The following is a 19,264-nucleotide window of genomic DNA, read 5'->3' on the forward strand; positions in this document are numbered from 1 at the left end:
TAGTCCCCTGTAAATTGCTACCTGGTGACAGTTGGCACAGTGTTATATGTGCCTGTGCTTCTGACTCTAATGTGTTTTCCTAATACACAAGTTATTTTTACACAACCTGGTGTGGAGTCTCTTTTGTAGTGGGCCTAGTGTGTCGTCTGTGAGTGTTGACTGCGCAGATGCTTTACACATTGCTCTGAAGTTTAGCCTACCCGCTTAGCAGTGTTAGAAACGGGATGCCGTGGTGCGAAAGCAAATCCTTCCAAGACCCTTCAGGGTCAAGTATTTGGCGGAAGCCAAAAATAAATAGCCCAAATGGCCTTCGTCCTTAGTGTTCCTTTAAAGAGTTGACATAGTTTATGCTGACTTCATTTTGACAAATCATCCAGTATGTGTTATAAAAAAAAGGCTGAGTCTGCTGTACATGAACAGTATTTTGGTCAAATCTATAAATTGTTTATAAATAGTTGTGCCTTTACATCATCAAACAGCTTTCATAACAAGGCACAGCATGAATTTCTAAATAATGTAGTTTTCGCCAACTTGTCAGAATAGAAAGCTGAGTGCTTGATGGTGCCTTGGAGTTTGCCTAATCATCAAAGTAGTAGTCCCTTTAGGGTACAGGTCCAGCACTATACGAGTCAACTGTAGGGAGATGGCTGCTCTCAGACTAAGTTGTCTCCGCTTGGGAGTATCCTCGATGATATCAATGTTTTCTCCAACGCACAGAAACTAATTGGGGTGCCATATGTCCATCTACTTAAGACTTTTAGCATTGCCGGCTGTCTCTCATAGATAAACAAAGGTCACCAAATGTTTTCTTTGGATTTGATCAATTTCACACTCTCCTTTTCTGACCCCCCCCCCCCCCACCTTGATATTTCCACACCACACCACTTTCAAGGCATTCCCTGTAAGTCTGCATTCCTTACCTTTTCCAACCTTTTACTATGCCATATGCCCCTCACCATATCCAACACTTTAAGTCATTAGGACGAATCTCCCAGCTCTGAAGTTCCCCAGGCCTTGCATGTGTAACTCATGCGATGCAGATGAGGGCTTGGCATTCTGTGACTTGTTGTCCTGTATTTATATTAGGATAAACTGGAGTACAGTTCTCGGAAAGCAAAACAAAACCCTGGACTTGGTAAGCTACTAATGCATGGACTCAGGGATTTTGAGAACCCTGGAAACACCTCTTAGCGGCGAGAGTAGCACTCATCCTTTCATTGCGCAAGTTATGTAACTTTTTTTTACATGGAAGGCAGAGAAGCCCTTATGCGTTGTTTGCAGTCTATTTGAAATGCAATCTACAAAAAACATTACTAAAAACCAGAGAAGGTGGAAAATATCTCTATAATCTCACCCAGCTGCATAGTCCCCTCCCAAACACCATGCTGTAGTCCAAGATGCACTTCGAAAAGCATCTGGCAAACCTCTCTGGCAAAGGTATTCACTACTTAAATCTTTCTGAGAAGTTGCCTTCCTACCTTTTTACCATTTCTAAATACCAGAAGAACTTTGAGAACAATATATCTTGTTTCTTTCTTGGCTCTTGGGGAACTCCTCTCTTAGACGATTGAATACCTGCAACATAGTCGCCCCCTCTACCATTTCATTGTATCCGAACATCCCAATGTATTCCTTGTTTAAAGTCATGCATGCATATTTTACTTACACCTTGTCCCCTATCCAGCCTGACGACTTCCCACAGAGTATTTCAATGTTATGTGGATGTGAGTTGTGTATTGTGGAGAGGCATCTCGCCTCTAATTTGCCTCGTGGCATAATATCCTTAGAAAACCACATGCATCTTTAAATGACCACACTCAGTGGCCTTTATATGTTATTGATCACAGCTAATTCCATATGAGTTTGCTGTATATTTTAAGCAAGCTATTTGGTAGGATGCAGCATCGGTCGAATTAAGGGCATGTTTTCACTAATATGTATGTTGTTTTGAAATTGTTCAAATATAATCCCACACTCAAATAAGTCCTTGATTGTATTTATAACTTATTGCCATTGTATTTGTGTTCAATGTTCACAGGGGAAAGAATCCTGCCCAGGCGGAACTCTGCTACTTGAATAAGGCTAAATGGTTAGAAATGTATGGTGTAGAAATGCATGTTGTTAAGGTAAGGATATTTATTCCTCTCCATTTTCTGATTGTGTACAATGTCCTGGTGTAGCTTAAAGGACAGACATTTTGAGGCAAAATCTATATTTCACTAGGAAAATTTCCTAAGATAAGTGTAAAATGCAGTTGTATCTAATATGGCTCGACTGGCAACATTTAGCAACCATGGCTGTGCACGATCTTAGAAAAAAAAACTATATTCTCTAACTGAACAGGTATAACACCTCTTTTTCAGGTGGAGAAATTGACTGATAAATAGTGGTGCATACTCGCAGCCAATAAGTGATGGACAACTTTTTTTCATTTCTTTATTTATCCTTTTATCAAGTACACAACAATATAGTATAGGCTCACAACTCCACAAAACTTCTCACGTACTTCTAAAAACTCTACAAATAACATTCTGACAGTCTATGCATCATTTAGAGCCGTGCAGTCCTATATTTCAAGCCCACGCGATCCCTTCTCTGGTCGTGCCCTCTGCCCAGGGTTTTAACATTTCTTCCCCAGCTGCACCCAATACTTAGCCCACATCGCATCTATCTCTGACTTATGTGTTTCCATGTAGTGCAGCTCTGCTCCACCTCTCGTTCATTGGTATCCATATTCCACTTTCAGTCACATACTTTATTTCAACGCATAAAAAGTACAGATATTGAACAAGTTAAAAAGCCATTTCATCAATAATATCTATCCAAAACTTAAACCATATAAAATAAATCCATAAAATCATAACTTCATCAATGTCAATTAAAGTAATCCATTAAAAAATAATCCTCTTTAATTCTAGCCTCTTATCAAAGTGGGATTCCCCTCTTCAAGAACTTTTTGCTCCCACTTTCAGTCATTTTGTTTCCCTCCCATAACTGACCATGTTTAGTTCAGTTTGAACTCCGATTTACAGTGGTCTACCGTCTAAAGACTGTCAGTTTCTGCTTTTTTTTCAGTTCTGGTGGCCGGAATCAGAAGTGCTGGACGTTTAAGTAGAACTATAATTTAATCTAAGCACTGATTTACCAGAATTCGAAGAACACAGTGGTGCCCAACCATTTTAGTTCACGCTTTCACTCTCGTATTAGGTCTTGGGCATTGGTTCTGGCTAGAAGGAGATGGCAGATGTAAAAAACAAATCAGTTACTTGTTAAGTAACCTTTCTGTACTTGGTAGGAGGTTGTGCTGTACTTGACTAAGGCTAATAGGGATCAGAATGTGTCTTGAGAAAAACTAATAGTGCAGGCACCAAGATCCAAAGTCAGTTCTGCCTTTAGTGTTAAGATATGTCTGCGTTTGTGATGTGCCCTTTAGAACCATGAGAGCCACCTTGGTTATGATGCATTGTTTAAAAAAAAAAAAAAAAGTATCAATAAGATGTTAAAAGGGGAAGTTCCCTTTTTGAGCATTGAATGGCCCATGATACACATCCACTCATTTTGGACTTGGGTCTGCTTGACTGAAAAGTTGTCTCTTTACCCACTGTAAAGAATTCTTTAAATGCATTCGATTTATTTATCTTATAGACGCATTGTCTAGAGAAAGCAAATATGTTTGGTTTGTTTTTTACAGCTATGCACTTTTAATATTCATGCTTTAATCCGGGCTCAAAATGCAACGTAGACCTATTGGCTTTGATAAAGGTTGTTTCCAAAGTAGCTTCTGTCACTCTTTATCAACCTTAATAGCTAAAAGTTAACACTTCGCGTCTGCCATCTTTTTCCCTCCTTGCTGTTTTCCGACACATTTAAAGTGGGTGAGAGACTCGTGTTCTTTATGACGGACTTATTCCAATATAACAAGACATGCAGCAAGAACATGAGGAACTTGGCTCTGCATTTAATGTTCCGAATTGTGCCAAAGCCTGCTTTTTGATTTGAGGGTTTCCATGGGGTGTTTCTCTCATCGAGATATTTATAGACATAAATTAACGACTAAAATTAAGGCCTGGCAAATATGAATATAATGGATGCAGCTTCCTTCTTCACAAAAACACATAATAATATTAAGATTACTTTCAAAAAGGACTGTTGAAGCCGTGGTCCTTCATGATGGGAATCGGACGGACCTCACTAATAAAAAGTATAGAATAGGAATGCTTTCACCCTTTGTTTAGTTTCACAATTTTCTTCTTTGTTAAATCGGCGCAATACAAGTCAGTCTGTGTGTGTGTGTGTGTGTGTGTGTGTGTGTGTGTATATATATATATATATATATATATATATATATATTACCTACTGGCGGTCGCCAGTAGGTAGTTATAGTTAGGACCACGTTTCCATAGGAAATCCGCAACATTCTATTTTGAATAACTTTTGCGCCGGTCGACGAATCCTCGCGAATTTTTCAAAATAGGTGGGGCGCTACGCTCCGCTCCTACCCTGAAAGTCTCGGGGGGATTCGTCAAGCGGGGGCTGAGATAAAAGGGGGGTCCCAAAAGCGTTTTTCCCATGCATTTTTCCATAGGAACTTTAGACACAGCTACAGCCCGAACGGCTGAACAGAATTACTAGAAATTTGGCAGAGAGGTAGTCCTCAGGTCAAGGAAGTGCCTTTTGTAGGTTTGGTGTAAATCTGTTCAGTAGATTCTGAGAAAATAGCCTTTAAATCAATATATATATCTGAGCCAGCTTACGGTGCGCTTACGGTACGCTTACCGTACGCGTACGGTGGCGTGCGCGAGCGCGATTCTGATTGGCTCTTATATCTTAGTAAACATTCAAATCGGCCGAAACCAGGAAGCGGCGGCCGCCATTTTCTCTCTCGCACTGAGAGTGTGGATTAAAAAACAAAGGACAAAAACATGTAAAGGGGCTGTTTGGACAGCTCCAAAGCACCTAGCCATGTTGAGGGAGTCCCCAAACATCCCCCAAGGCCCAAAACTGAATTTTTATTTTTTCGCTAATTTCGCCGATTACGCTTACCGTACGCGTACGGTAAAAAAATATTAAAAAAAAAAAATTATCCACACTCTCCCCACCCCGTGTGCAAATGGTGTCCGAAGGGCACCATTTGTGCATGGTTTATCACCGGTGTGAAAAATTAAAATATTACCTTTCAAAACGAAGTGCATCATATGTCCTCCATGTGCGCACGGTGCGCGAAGCGCATCGTGCGTACATGGCCCATCTAGCGTAACGTGGGCACGCGGTGCGCGTAGCGCACCGCGTGCCCACCGTGCGTGCACGGCACTAACTGCGTAAAGTGGGCGCACGGTGCGCAAAGCGCACCGTGCGCGCACGGAACGAACTGCGTTAAGTGGGCGCGCACGCCACGAATGGCGTAAAGTAACTTAGCATTTAAAAAACCGTACAAATTCACTGAAAAAAACATAGGTTTCACACACGTTATAGTTAGGAATTAGCATTTAAAAAACCTTGCAAATTCACTGAAAAAACCATAGGTTTCACACATGTTATAGTTAGTGGAAATTTTACTGATAAAAAACCAGTGAAATTCCCCCGTTATAGTTAGTGCAGGCAACTATAACTCACGCGACCGCAATCCTCTGCTGATGCTAATACTGTATTTAGACACTTATATGCCCATGTCTTCTTCCATACATTTTTAGCTATACATATATTACAAATATTTTTTTTTCATAAAGACACATATGTCATCAGCAGAAGATTGCGGTCGCGTGAGTTATAGTTGCCTGCACTAACTATAACGGGGGAATTTCACTGGTTTTTTATCAGTAAAATTTCCACTAACTATAACATGTGTGAAACCTATGGTTTTTTCAGTGAATTTGCAAGGTTTTTTAAATGCTAATTCCTAACTATAACGTGTGTGAAACCTATGGTTTTTTCAGTGAATTTGTACGGTTTTTTAAATGCTAAGTTACTTTACGCCATTCGAGGCGTGCGCGCCCACTTAACGCAGTTCGATCCGTGCACGGTTTTTATCAACTTTAAGAAGCCCTGTACATTTGGTGGCCTTCGGCCACCAAAAGCACAGGGGGTGGGGTCAATGTGGATAGTGTTTTTTTTATTTCAATTTTATAATTTCATGTTGCCAAAATTAAGTTTTTTTTTAGCCTTTGATAAGCACTGTACATTTGGTGGCCTTCGGCCACCAAAAGCACAGGGGGTGGGGTAAGTGTGGATAGTGTTTTTTTTATTTTTATTTTTTTACCGTACGCTTACGGTAAGCGTACGGTAAGCGTACCCCGTGAAATTGCCGAAAAAATATTAAAACCGTTTTTGCTCTTGGGGGATGTTTGTGGACTCCCTCAACATTACTATGTGGGAGGGAGTTGTCAAAACAGCCCCGTAATATGTTTTTGCCCATCTTGGTTGATAAACAACACTCAGTGCGAGAGACAAAATGGCGGCCGCCGCTTCCTGGTTTCGGCCGATTCGAATGTTTACTAAGATGTAAGAGCCAATCAGAATCGCGCTCGCGCACGCCACCGTACGCTTACCGTAAGCGTACGGTAAGCGTACCGTAAGCGGGCTCAGATATATATATTGATTTAAAGGCTATTTTCTCAGAATCTACTGAACAGATTTACACCAAACCTACAAAAGGCACTTCCTTGACCTAGGGACTACCTCTCTGCCAAATTTTGAGTAATTCTGTTCAGCCGTTCGGGCTGTAGCTCGTTCTAAAGGTCCTATGGAAAAATGCATGGGAAAAACGCGTTTTGGGACCCCCCTTTTATCTCAGCCCCCGCTTGACGGATCCCCCCGAGACTTTCAGGATAGGAGCGGAGCGTAGCGCCCCACCTATTTTGAGAAATTCGCGAGGATTCGTCGACCGGCGCCAAAGTTATTCAAAATAGAATGTTGAGGTTTTCCTATGGAAACGTGGTCCTAACTATAACTACCTACTGGCGACCGCCAGTAGGTAATATATATATATATATATATATATATATATATATATATATATATATATATATATATATATATATATATATTCAGTGAAAAAAACATAGGTTTCAGGCACGTTATAGTTAGGAATTGGCATTTAAAAAACCTTAGAAATTCACTGAAAAAACCATAGGTTTCAGGGGCGTTATAGTTAGCTGGACTTTTCACTGGTACAAAACCATTGAAATTACCCCGTTATAGTTAGTTCAGCTAACTATAACTCGCGCGCCCGCAATGCATTGCTGATGACGTCACATATTACATCACTCATGACATGGTCAGTGACATCACTCATGACATCACTGATGACATCTCAAATGACATCACTGATGACATCATCCAGTGAATGTGTGTTTTTCTGAAAATTACATATGTTTTATATATGTATATCTCAAGGTCGATGGAAGAATAAATGGGTATATAAATGTCTAAATGGATGATTTGTTTTTGAAAAATTGATTGTGTAACTGACTGATTTAAGTGTATCTTAGTGAATACATGGCTTAGTGAGTAATCTTTAAATATGTAAATATCTGTATCAGTCTCTCACTTTGTGTATAAGTGGCTGCATGGGTTGGTGAGTAGCTACATGAGTGTCTATATAGGTTATTAGTTGGTTTTTTGAGTATCAGTAGGAGTGTCTGAGTGTCTGTATGGTTCGGTGGGGGGTATTACATAGTGCATAGGTGCATGAATGAGTGACTCACTGTATGTGTTGAAGACAGCATGTGTGCAGGACTGTATGGGTGGATGAGTGTGTGCATGGGTGTGTTAGTGAGTGAATGACTGTCTCAATAGTGTCTTTATGAGTAACTACATAGGTTTTAAACTAGTATATGTGACTATTGGTGTATATAAGTGAGTATATGTGAGAGTGAGAGATTGAAAGAGTTCCTGTATGAATAAGTATGTGTTTCTATGAGTGATTGTTTAAAAGACTAAGTATGTGTAAGTTTCTGTAGAAGTAAGTGTGGTGGTGTGTGTATAACTGTATATGCAAATAAATGTATGTTTGATTCTTTATTAGCATGAGTGACTATGTGTGTGAGTAACTCTATGGATGAGTGGCGTTGTGTAACAGGATGTATAGGTGTATGAGTACATATGATGAGTGAGTACATGTATGAGTGGCTTTATAGGACTGTTGGTGAATGAGTGGATGTGTATGTGGATCTTAGAATTACTGAATAGGTTGTTGTAACTGATATTGGTATGTTCATTGTTTTGAAAATTTTAGTTTCTATTTTTGAATGTGTATCAAAGGTTATATTGGGGGAGAGGAGGTCTGCCACTCTATCACAAGGATGATGTCATCAGTGATGTCATTTGAGATGTCATCAGTGATGTCACTGACCATGTCATGAGTGATGTAATATGTGACGTCATCAGCAGTGCATTGCGGGCGTGCGAGTTATAGTTAGCTGAACTAACTATAATGGGGGAATTTCAATGGTTTTGTACGAGTGAAAAGTCCAGCTAACTATAACGCCCCTGAAACCTATGTTTCTTTCAGTGAATTTCTAAGGTTTTTTAAATGCTAATTCCTAACTATAACGTGCCTGAAACCTATGATTTTTTCAGTGAATTTCAAAGGTTTTTTAAATGCTAATTTCTAACTATGCCTACAGAGATAGGACATGTGAAGAAAGAAGAAAGAACGCACAAAGAAAAAAAAGAAATGCAGAAAGAAGCAACAGAAGTCCTCAAAGACTAAGAAAAGTGCAGGAAGAAGGATAACGTGCAGAAAGAACAAACAGAAGAGCAGAAAGAAGCCTTGTTGCAAAATCATCCTGTACCCTCAACTTTTTCAGACGGATACTGGTGGTAACTGAGTCTGACTAACCAGTCCTAGAGCCAGTGCTATGTTAAGACACTCAGAATACAATGAAAACACCTACATACACTAGGGAACACTATGCGTTGGGGTCCCCCTGTGATCAGCATGACCCCCTCTGTAAGCCCCTAGTATAAAATAGGGCAGGGGATTAAAACTACCTCTTAAAACGCGCCACAGGGCGTGTTTGCACACGTCACCTCAGGCCCCGTCCCCTCACTTTCCCACTGTGTAAACACGCCCTGTGGCCGTTTTAAGTTGGGAGATTAAGTCCCCTTGAATCCTGAGGATCCATAGGGGCAAAGTAGCCCACTAGGTACGTCCAGTAAGCGCCATTGCAGAGAGGTGTAAAAAGGGCCACGGCCTGCACCACCTCTCTGCAACGCAGAGCAGTGGCGCTTACTGAAAGCACCTGGTGGGCTAGTTGGCCCCCCGGCTCCCTCAGGATTGAAGGGGAATTATTTCCCCAACTTAAAACGCGCCACAGGGCGTGTTTGCACACGTCACCTCAGGCCCCGTCCCCTCCCTTCACCACTGTGTAAACGCGCCCTGTGGCCATTCTGAGTTGAGAGATTAAGTTCCCTTGAATCCTAAGGGTCCCTAGGGTCAAACTAGCCCACTAGGTACCTCCAATAAGCGCCACAGAGCTGCGTTGCATAGAGGTGTAAAAAGGGGCGTGGCCTCAGAACACCTGTCTGCAACACAGCTCCCTGGCACATACTGGAGATATCTGTTGGGCTAGTTGGCCCTCAAGGACCCTCAGTATTGAAGGGGAAATAATTCCCCAACTTACAACTGGCCAGGGGGCGCGTTTGCAGAGTGCTGCAAGGAGGGGGCGTGGCCTCCAGCACGATGCCGGTCTTTTATTTATTTTATTTTTTTAAGTTGGAGGGCTGTGTGGCCCCCCTTCTTTTTCTAATTTACTGGCCCTGGGGACCCCATCCCCCAGGGCCTGCACCCTCATTTTTTTTGTTGAAAAAAATTAATTTGGCCCTCCCAAGGCCTTAATCGGCCCCGGGGACCCCAACCCCCGGGACATGGCCTTTTTTTTTATTATTCTTTAGGAGGGGGCTGCGTTGCCCCCCTCCTCAGGCCACTTATGGCCCCGGGGACCCCATCCCTCAGGGCCGGCCTTTGTTTTTTATTATTTTAAAAAATATATATATTTATAGAAACACCTAGGACATGCTGGACAAACCGTATGTACCTATCAACATGACGATTTGCGTGATATTCATTAAAAGGCGACTATGCATAGAATGAATCCACATGGAATGTATTTACACCGCTAGTGAAGCTCTGACGTGTCTTACGCCCTACCGTGCCTAATCCCGGAGCCCCCGCCGGTGGGTACTCTCCAAGTAGACACCCTTGTCGTTTATTTATACAAACATGGGTAGCTATTGACGGGCATATTTAATATACACGCACACCGAGCCATTCAAAGGGGATTCGATAAAAATTCGACCAAACTATGCAAGAAACCCCCCTCACGGTTAGTAAAACACACATCCACCGCCGGATGTGTAATACTTTTTATTTTACTCTCCGGAAAGGAGACGAACCTCACTTGAGTCACAGCGTGCTCCTGGCTGAGCCCAATGCTGTGTTACACCCACCAGTGCCCGCCGAGTGCCTCACACCTCTGTGTTGTGTTCCACCAGCTAGTGCGTATGCTATGACACTCTCGAGCCCATGTGCACTGTAACACCACCCCGTGAATATGTCATGCCACACTTGCCTTCGCACGGGTTATATTGCCCCATCTAACGTGCCTTCCTCGATGCCTATGTTATAACGCACAGCGCTATGCCATACATATTACAATCAGGGATCCATATCTTTGTCACAGTGCATATGCCACGTTACACTCCCCAGCACATATTTTATATTACAACTTTAGAGACTAGTTAGGTTACACAACACTGCCCTGTGCATATTACACTCAGAGGCGCATATCGCATAGCACGCGCTAGTGCCTGTGCTATCTCGCGCTCTCCAATGAATCTGTCATTGCGCACAATGTATTGCATATTATATTTCACGCCCCGGTTCATCTTATATCACACTTTTTGGTGCATAGTTTATACCACATACTATATCTAGTTTTCATTTTCAATCGTGCTCTCAGGACTATGTTCTATATAACACTGCGTCCACCTACCCTTTTCACGGGCATTACATTTTGCGATGGGGGGTGGAGGGTCAGGGGGTGTTTCAGCCAAGTGAGCCCGGAGTCACAGTCACAAACGTCCTCTTCTTCCTGAATAAAAGTGAGATTATGCTGCATACTTGTTCATATTTTAAGTAGTTCGCACAGACACACATTTTAAAAACAATAAAGTTCCTAATACCCACCTTCTCTGAACAGTTAGCTTGCTGGCCCATCCACCTCCTCCCTATCCTCTGTTGTCTGAATCCATGGACTAGCCTCCTCCCTCCTGCCATGCGTGGTCTGATGTGCTGCCACTGCCCTCCATTTAGCATGATGTACCAGTCCACTCCTCCTGCCCTCCATTGCCCAATTCTATGGCCCATCATTGACCTCCTGCTTAGCCTCTGTGCTTAGCTTGCTGCCCCTATTCTCCTTCCCCCTGCCCTCCGATGTCTTTGTGCATGCCCCTGCTCTATCCTTTTTGCCCACCATGTTCCATGGACCTGCCACTCCTATCTACTCTGAGTGTTCTGTTGAGCTGCCACTCCCCTCCCACCTGCCTACCATTGTCAGATGACTGTAACCTGTCCCTGCCACCTCCACCCTGCCTGTCCACATGCCATGCCCCCATCCCCTTCCTCCTGTCCTCCATGGTCCATTTTACTGCCACACCCTTCTGCCCTCCCTGGTCTGTTGTGTTGCAACTGCTCCTTCTGCCCCGCGAGGTCTGTTGTGAGGCCCCTTCCCCTGAACTCTCTTGTCTGTGCCCAGGTCCTGACCCTCCCTTCTATCCTCCATGGTCCTTTGTGCATGCCCCTGCACCCTCCTTCTTGCCCATCATAGCCATTGTGCTGCCACTAACCCTCCCGCTTGCCATGCATGGTCTTCTATGCTGCCATGGCCCCTCCCACCTTCCTGTGTGGTCAGCTAGCTGCCCCTGACCCCCTCCCACCTTCCCTCCATGGTCTGTGTGTATGCCATAATAGTCTCATTGTTGCTCTCCATGGTGTGTCTTGTTTCTAGTGCACATCCTGCCTGACCTCCATGGTCATCTTGCTGCTCCTGCCCTGCCCCCTTGCCCCCAGCCCTCTGTTTCCATGTGCAGACCCCTATTCCCTCCCTCCTGGCTTGTCTGTTCCATTTGAATGCCCCTGATCCGTCCCTCCTGCCCTTTATGGTCTGTTATGCTGCAGCTTTCTCTCCTGTCTGTCCATTATGGTCAGCTAGCTACCATTGCCTCTTTCCCCTCTGTTCTCTGTTGTCCATGTGCATGGTCCTGTCCCCTCCCTATTGCTTTCTATGGATTGTTGTGCTGCACTCCCGTCCCGCATGCGCTGTGTGGTGTATTGTGCGGCTGAAAACCCTGATGCCTGCCCTGTAGGGTCAGTTTGGTGCACCTCTCCATGTCCCTTCCCCAATTCCTCCTGCCTACCATGATCCAATGTACCATACTTGCAAACATTTTGAACTTGGGAGATTTTGAAAAATAACTGGGGTATTGATTTTCTCCTTTGAGTTACATTGAAAAAGAGGAGATTGTAGACAGGAGACAGATCAAATAAAGCCCATTTGAGCTTAAAAACATTGGACGTTTCCTGGCTGAAACGGGTCTGTTTGCATGTATGGTTGTAGTACCACTGCCTCTTACTTCTGCCCACAATGGTCTATTATATTGCCACAGCCTCTCTTGCCAGTCCTGTATTGTTGGTTTGTTGCCCCAGCCCCCCTTTCCACTGCCCTCCATAGTCTGTTGTGCTGCCACTGCCCTTCCTGCCTGCCCAGTGTGGTCAAATTGTTGCCTCTGCACTCTCCTACCTGCCTTCAATTTTCAGAGTCCGTGCCCCTGGCCTCTGCCTCTCAACAGTATCCCAATGAACAACTAGATTGCTAACATTTTATATTTATTACAAAAGTGTGGAACGCCTGACGTCATCTTGATGTAATCAAAACTGTAATACCTAGAGTATTTCCTTTAGAAACTACATATATGAGAGGGTCTTATTAGCATCAAAATTATGGTATGTGCTCTAAAAAACTAAAATGAGGACATATTTTCTGAGTTTTCAAATAGCGACAAATAACTTTTAAATTATTTGTAATCTTTGTTTTTTTATCCAGTTGACCGCTTGATTAAATGTTGCACCTAGGGGAGAGGATGTGGTGTTACTTCCAGAGCTGCAGACTTTACAACTGTGGAACCAGGTTGGAGTTTTTGCTTCAGCTCAACATTCTGTGATTCTGGTCAAATCACTTAATCTCCCCATATCTACAACCAAAATGAATTTGATCTTGTGTGATGTAACCAATGCTGATGTAAAGCACTCCAATACCTGACAAGTCTGCACTATATAAAACTGCAAATACACAAAATAATAAGTGTTTTGCACACTTCTGTCATTGGGCTACATGTGGGCTACATCTGGGTGATATGTGTGCTGCATTTGGGCTCTTTTGTCTCTGGTGGCCATCTTGGGAGATTTATTTGTTATGAAGTTTCCTAATTTCCTCATTTACTGCAGTCTCCTCAGTGAGAATACTTTCAGTTTTTTATTTTGGTTCCATCAAGAAGGCATTCAGATGTGTCACACATTTGCCATAAATTCTGAATGTTAGCACTCTAGTTGCTCATTAGATCACTGTAGTAAAGCTACTGCTCACCAGGGAAGTCTGCTGCTGGTATTCAAAATGCATGTTTCAGTCTGCATGTCAGAATATTTTAATGAAATAGAAGAGGATTTGAGAAGTCTCTCAAAATGTGCCCTAATTTTTCTTTCTGCAGCACTAATCATACTTTCTATGGCAAAATGAACCCCCTCATTTTGTTCCTTTTTAAATTAAATGTTTTAAGAGTTACCACTTTATTCCAACCAAGATGGCTTCAGGTGTGCCATACGTGACTGTTAGCGCTCTAGTTGTTCTTTAGAACACTCTGGGAAGCTGCAGTAAAACACAAAGGAATCAACTGACAGTCTCTGCCCTTGTTGGATGTACATGTTTTACTGAGAATGTCAGACTTCATTCTCACATGACTGAGAAAGATAATGTGAATTTACAGAAAATATGCTCTCAGTTTAGCTTATAGATCACCTTCCAAACCTCTGTGGGAAAAGCATGAGAAAATAGTTATCTCTCAAACATGATTCATGATATCACAGCAGAAGGCTTTTTCACATGTTAAAATCACCTTAGAACGCACCACAATTCCTAAAATGTATGGTACCATCAACAAATGATTTATAATGTAACTAAAGTCTTAAAACCTTCTATTAACTGCAATGCTTTTTAATGAGGTGCTATCATGTATATTGGTCCCAAGATGGCTGCCAACACTTCTTGGATGAAGTGCTGACAGCCAATCAGATCTCACGATGAGATGTGTGGTTAGGCTCTGCCCAGATATGTGATTTTACTTTTGATTTTCTCAGGAACTACTGAACGGATTTACACCATTTAAGCAAAAGGCACGAGTTTGAACTGAGGACTACCTCTTTGCCAAATTTGGTGTAATTCCGTTCAGCACTTTGGGCTGTAGCTGCGTCAACAGGTCCTATGGGAAAATGCATGGGGAAAACGCGTTTTGGGACCCCCCCTTTTTTCTCGGCCCCCGCTTGACGAATCACCGTGAAATTTTCAGGATAGGAGCGGACCGGAGCTGGCCAAAAGTTTGGAAAATTTCGCAAAAATTCATCAATCGACGCCAACGTTATTCCAAATAGAATGTTGCAGATTTCCTATGGAAAATAGGTCCTAACTATAACTACCTACTGGCGACTGCCAGTAGGTAATATATATATATATATATATCTATTAATAGACACATCGTGTCACGTTGATCGATTTGAAATCATGTATTTATTTTCCTGTGATCTATAATCGTGGTCACCCAGATAGCCAAGACACATTTCGCCCCTTCTGGCGCACAGGCCTGGGGGTTTTCGAGGCTGTAAAACAGCATATTATACATGTTATTACTTTCTTGGAATACATCTTTAGAAAGATAGTTGGGGTGTGTGTTGGTGATAAAACTAGTTTAACGCTGCACTCATGTTTGAAAGTAGCATAATAATTGATAGAGTATATTGTGCTGCACTCAGGTGCAGTATGAGAAAGAACATACATCTTGCATTGTATTGCAAGAGCCCCATAAAAAGATGTTTGGTCATTTTCATCGTACAATAGTTTTAAATAGATCATAGGGCACACACATACGAGTTTAAAAGGGTAAGCCATTTTGATAGGTATGGTTATTATAAATGATGGTGGCAGGTTGGGGTGGTATGCAGAAGAGGGCAGTCCATGCTAAGGTTAGAAGGACTAGTAGGTCAGACATATTTTGGAAAGTATTCCGCAGTGCTCGCTCCTTCAAAGTTGGTAAAATTGGCTTACAGCTTATTCCCACATTTGATTTACATGCAAGTCTCTAGTACATTGTACTAAATGTACCCATGGCCTGTAAGTTGACTTCTACTTGTGGGCCCGCATCATTCATTGTGTCACCCAATAAAGTAGACTTTTATAAAGTATCAGGCCAGACACTGCAGCCTGCAGTGCAGTTTTTACATAACCTTCCTTTTTAATGCATATAAGTCACCCTTAGGTAGGCCCTAAAGGCTGATAGGGCAGTGTGCATTGTATTTAAAAAGAAGGACATGCGTACTAAAGTGTTAAGTGTCCTGATAGTGAAAAACTCCTAAAGATGTTTTTCACTGTTGTAAGGACTACCTTTCCTATTTACTAACACTGGGATAATATGACATTTATTAAGTGATACCTTTAGATTGGGAGCAGGCAGAAATATGCGGTTTACACTCAAATGATTTTTAATTTAAAATACTCTTTAAAGGTAAAGTCAGATTTTAAGTTAAAATTGTGAAAATGCTCTTTTAGAAAGTTGGCATTTCTTGTCCTAACCATTTATGCCTCCTGCCAGTGTCCTGGGTAACATGCCTGTGAATGGCCCTGCTGTTGAGATGTGTGCATTCCTCCCAGACAGTGACATAAAGGGGACTAGGTGTGGGCAGGATGGGCCATCCTGCAAGGATGAGTTGGGGCGGGCGGTGCTCTACCCCCACTTGAACTTCAAAGGGCTTGCATCTAGCACACATAAAGGAACCTGACACTAGCCTTTTGTCACCCCAGACAGTTTTGAGCCTTGACCGAGAAAGGGGGAGAACTTCCCAGAACTAAATGTGAGGGTTGTAAAGGGAATTCACCCCCCCAGAAGGGCTGGCAGTAGGTATATATGTATATTGGACCTCCAGAGCCACTCCTCAAAACACTTCTGGACTTGTGGACATTAAATAAGGAGCACTGCTCTGCTGCCAGAGGACTGCCCTACTGCTTGGTTACTGCTTTACTGTTTGGGAAGGGAGACTGTACCTGCTTACCTTAATCCTAGGCTAACCGGAGTGACTCCAAGGGTCAGTTGGCTGACCTCCTGTTTGACATACAGGGACATAACAAGCTCCAGAGGCCTTCCTGCAAGTGTCCACCTGACCTGATGCAACTGGGCCTGCCTGGATCTGCACTTCGACAGGCCTAAGCCGTGCTGGTCTCTGCTGGAATGAGTATCTTATCCCGAGAGGTGTGTCGTAGGTCCTGGACCCTTGGCTGGCATCAGTCAGAGTTGATCTCAAGAAGAAAAGGTGAAATGCAGAAATTTGGGCTATTCGCAACCGTGAATGGGCCCCTTCGTGACAGTACACTGCTGCCCGTGACAACCACCAACGCGATGCTCCAGTGAGACCTGCTCTTTGTGCTACAACAACTGCCAGCGATTCAAAACCTGCACCTGGCGCTACATCAGCAACAGCCCACAGTGACCAACAATGTGAAGCTCCAGCAAGGACTGTCCACGTTGCCTGACCTCCTCTTTGTGCTACAGCGAAGACAACCTGCACTGCTCGGCCTGCTCTTCATGCTACAGCAATGACCATCTGCAATGTTTTTCCTGCTCCTCACGGTCTTCTTCACTGTGAACAGAACTCTTCACACCAGACTTTGAAAAGGTAACTCTTTCAGCCGGACAAACCTGGTCCCTCAGAGGATTGTGGTGTATTACATGGTGTGGTTGTATGACCTAATCATGTAATATACTCACAAAACTATCTTGGATGTAGTTAGTTTTTAAAACCTCATGTTCAGCCATGGACAGATATGATTTTGAGCAGCAAGACTTAAACAAATAATTAGTGTAAAGCATTCAGTTGCACCAAACAACAGAATTAGAGTCACAGAACATGAAATAAATCTTACACAATTTATAAAAAATATATAGATTTTAGCAAACTTTTAGACACCAGGATTAGCAAGATCCTCCAAAGAGATAGATTTTTAAAGAAAATGTAAATCTCATTTCTTTGGTCCTGAGAGCAAACTAGCATTGGTAACGGTAAAGTTTGAAAACTTTTGAAAAGTTTGTAAGAGTTGTGGTTGACTACTCCGGCCCGGACTAGGTGACCAGTTCAGACAGGGAGATGGTCAGAGAGGCCAATAAGGAGCATTTCGACAGTTACTTGGTCACCAAAGCAGACTCAAGTCTGGTTCCACAGTTTACTTCAAAACTGCTGTAGGCTTCAATGGAGTGTTCGGATGTGGAGGGTACAAGATGCTAAAAAATGCTCTGAATGCTGTGTGATCAATTGGGGTCTCCATGCATTAATTCCTCGGTCCACTGGTAAGGTGGGATGACTTTGTCCAGAGGAATTGATGTCCCTCAAAGTTCTCTTTGGGCCAGTAGAATTTCAGCAGCAACTGCACTATTGATCTCCGGTCACAGCAGGTCCATCGGTTTCCTTTGGTGAGGGCTAGTGTCTGTTTTCGGTGACTATACCGGGTCTGGCAGACAATGCTTGAGTCCCAAGAAGACATGTTCTTAGCTGCACACCAGCAGTCAGTGCCGATTTCCTGCAGTTGGTTACTGACTAGCCAGGGCGAGGTACTACAGCTTTGATGGACCTGGTGGTGGAACAGTGGGTCAGCCGACTGACCCTTGAATTCATCTTTTCGGTCCAGGGCTCTCAAGCAACTTCTTGAAGAGCCAAACATCACAGGAATAGTCCTATCTTTTCTAGCTCAAGGAGGAGCAGGTGCTGTCCAGCAGTTGGTGCAGCCTCTCTTGCTAGGTCCAAGGGTTGGCAGGGCAGTCCTTTTTTGCTCCTTTCTCCAGTTATCTGAGGTTCAGGGTGCCAGCGGTGACATATTTATGCCCCAAAGGCGCACTGGGGTTTAATGCCGTCATTCGCTAATAAGCTTCCAGGATCCATTCCCACCTTATGACAACTTCGGGCAGTGGTGGCTCCTCCACTAAAGCAGAGGATGGTCGCCCCACTGCTCTGTGAGCAGTTCTAAAAGGAAAACTAAAATAATGATAACCAATGTTATCATTTTAGTTTTCCGTTCCTGCTTAGGTGCAGGGTGGGGCTGAGATGGCCACATCAGGAACCAGGGAAAAAGAGTGGTGACCACACTCTTAAGTGCGCATGACAGTTTGTCTGGCCGTCTTGGGCCGACTAAACAGTCATGTGCACTTTGCATGTTCTCCACCGGCTGTATTGCACAGACTGGGTGGAGAACATGCTCAGCCTCACAGTCCCTCTCTGAGCAGCAAACCACAGCGCTTGGATCAATCACAACACTGTTGAAAGGCAGCATAGTGATTGGCTAGGGAAGTCTGGGAGTATGTGTGCTTCCTGGTTCCTACTTCCTGTTGTCGATTGAGGAGTGGAAGAGGACTGAGAGGCGGGGGCTGGCCGGCCTGCAGGCAAGTGTTTTTTTCCCTTTTAAATAAATTTAACCCTTCCCCTCTTCCCCCCCCCCCCCTTCCCAATTAAGTAGCAGCCGCTATTGCAATCGGCTTGGATTTGTAGAGCACGACTAATCACTTGCAAAGGTCTCCAGGCTGAAGGGGGATGATGTTCAGAGGTGAGGGGGAAGGTTGTTCCAGGACTTGGTGGACGAGTAGGAGAAGGAGCGTCCTCCACTCTAGCTGCAGCTTATGCCAGGAGTGTGTGTGAGGGATTCAGAGTGCTTTGCCTAGGGGGTAGGTGGAAGTTCAGCAGGAGGTTGATGTATGCTGGTCCTTGTTCATGGAGGGCCTTGTAAGCATGTCAGCATCTTGAATTGGCATCTTTTCTGGATGGGGACCAGTGGAGGTTCGCGAGCTGTGGGGGTGATGTTGGTCTGTTAAATGAGGTTGAGGATCAGTCTGGGAGCTGTGTTCTGTATGATCTGGAATCTCTTCAGGAGATGGGTGGTGATTGCTGCATAGATCATGTTGC

At 43.5% G+C, this 19,264-nt stretch overlaps 1 protein-coding gene across 1 annotated transcript in view; it reads left to right on the forward strand.

Annotated features, from left to right (window-relative positions):
- EPB41L4B (erythrocyte membrane protein band 4.1 like 4B) overlaps positions 1 to 19,264 on the forward strand; it is a 729,970-nt gene that overhangs the window by 566,178 nt on the left and 144,528 nt on the right. The window contains exon 8 of the mRNA XM_085606843.1: positions 2,039 to 2,126. Coding sequence (XP_085462969.1) covers positions 2,039 to 2,126 — 88 coding nt within the window. The remainder of the gene's footprint in view (positions 1 to 2,038; positions 2,127 to 19,264) is intronic.

Source organism: Triturus cristatus, chromosome 5_2, assembly GCF_964204655.1.
Source record: "Triturus cristatus chromosome 5_2, aTriCri1.1, whole genome shotgun sequence".
Taxonomy (NCBI): domain Eukaryota; kingdom Metazoa; phylum Chordata; class Amphibia; order Caudata; family Salamandridae; genus Triturus; species Triturus cristatus.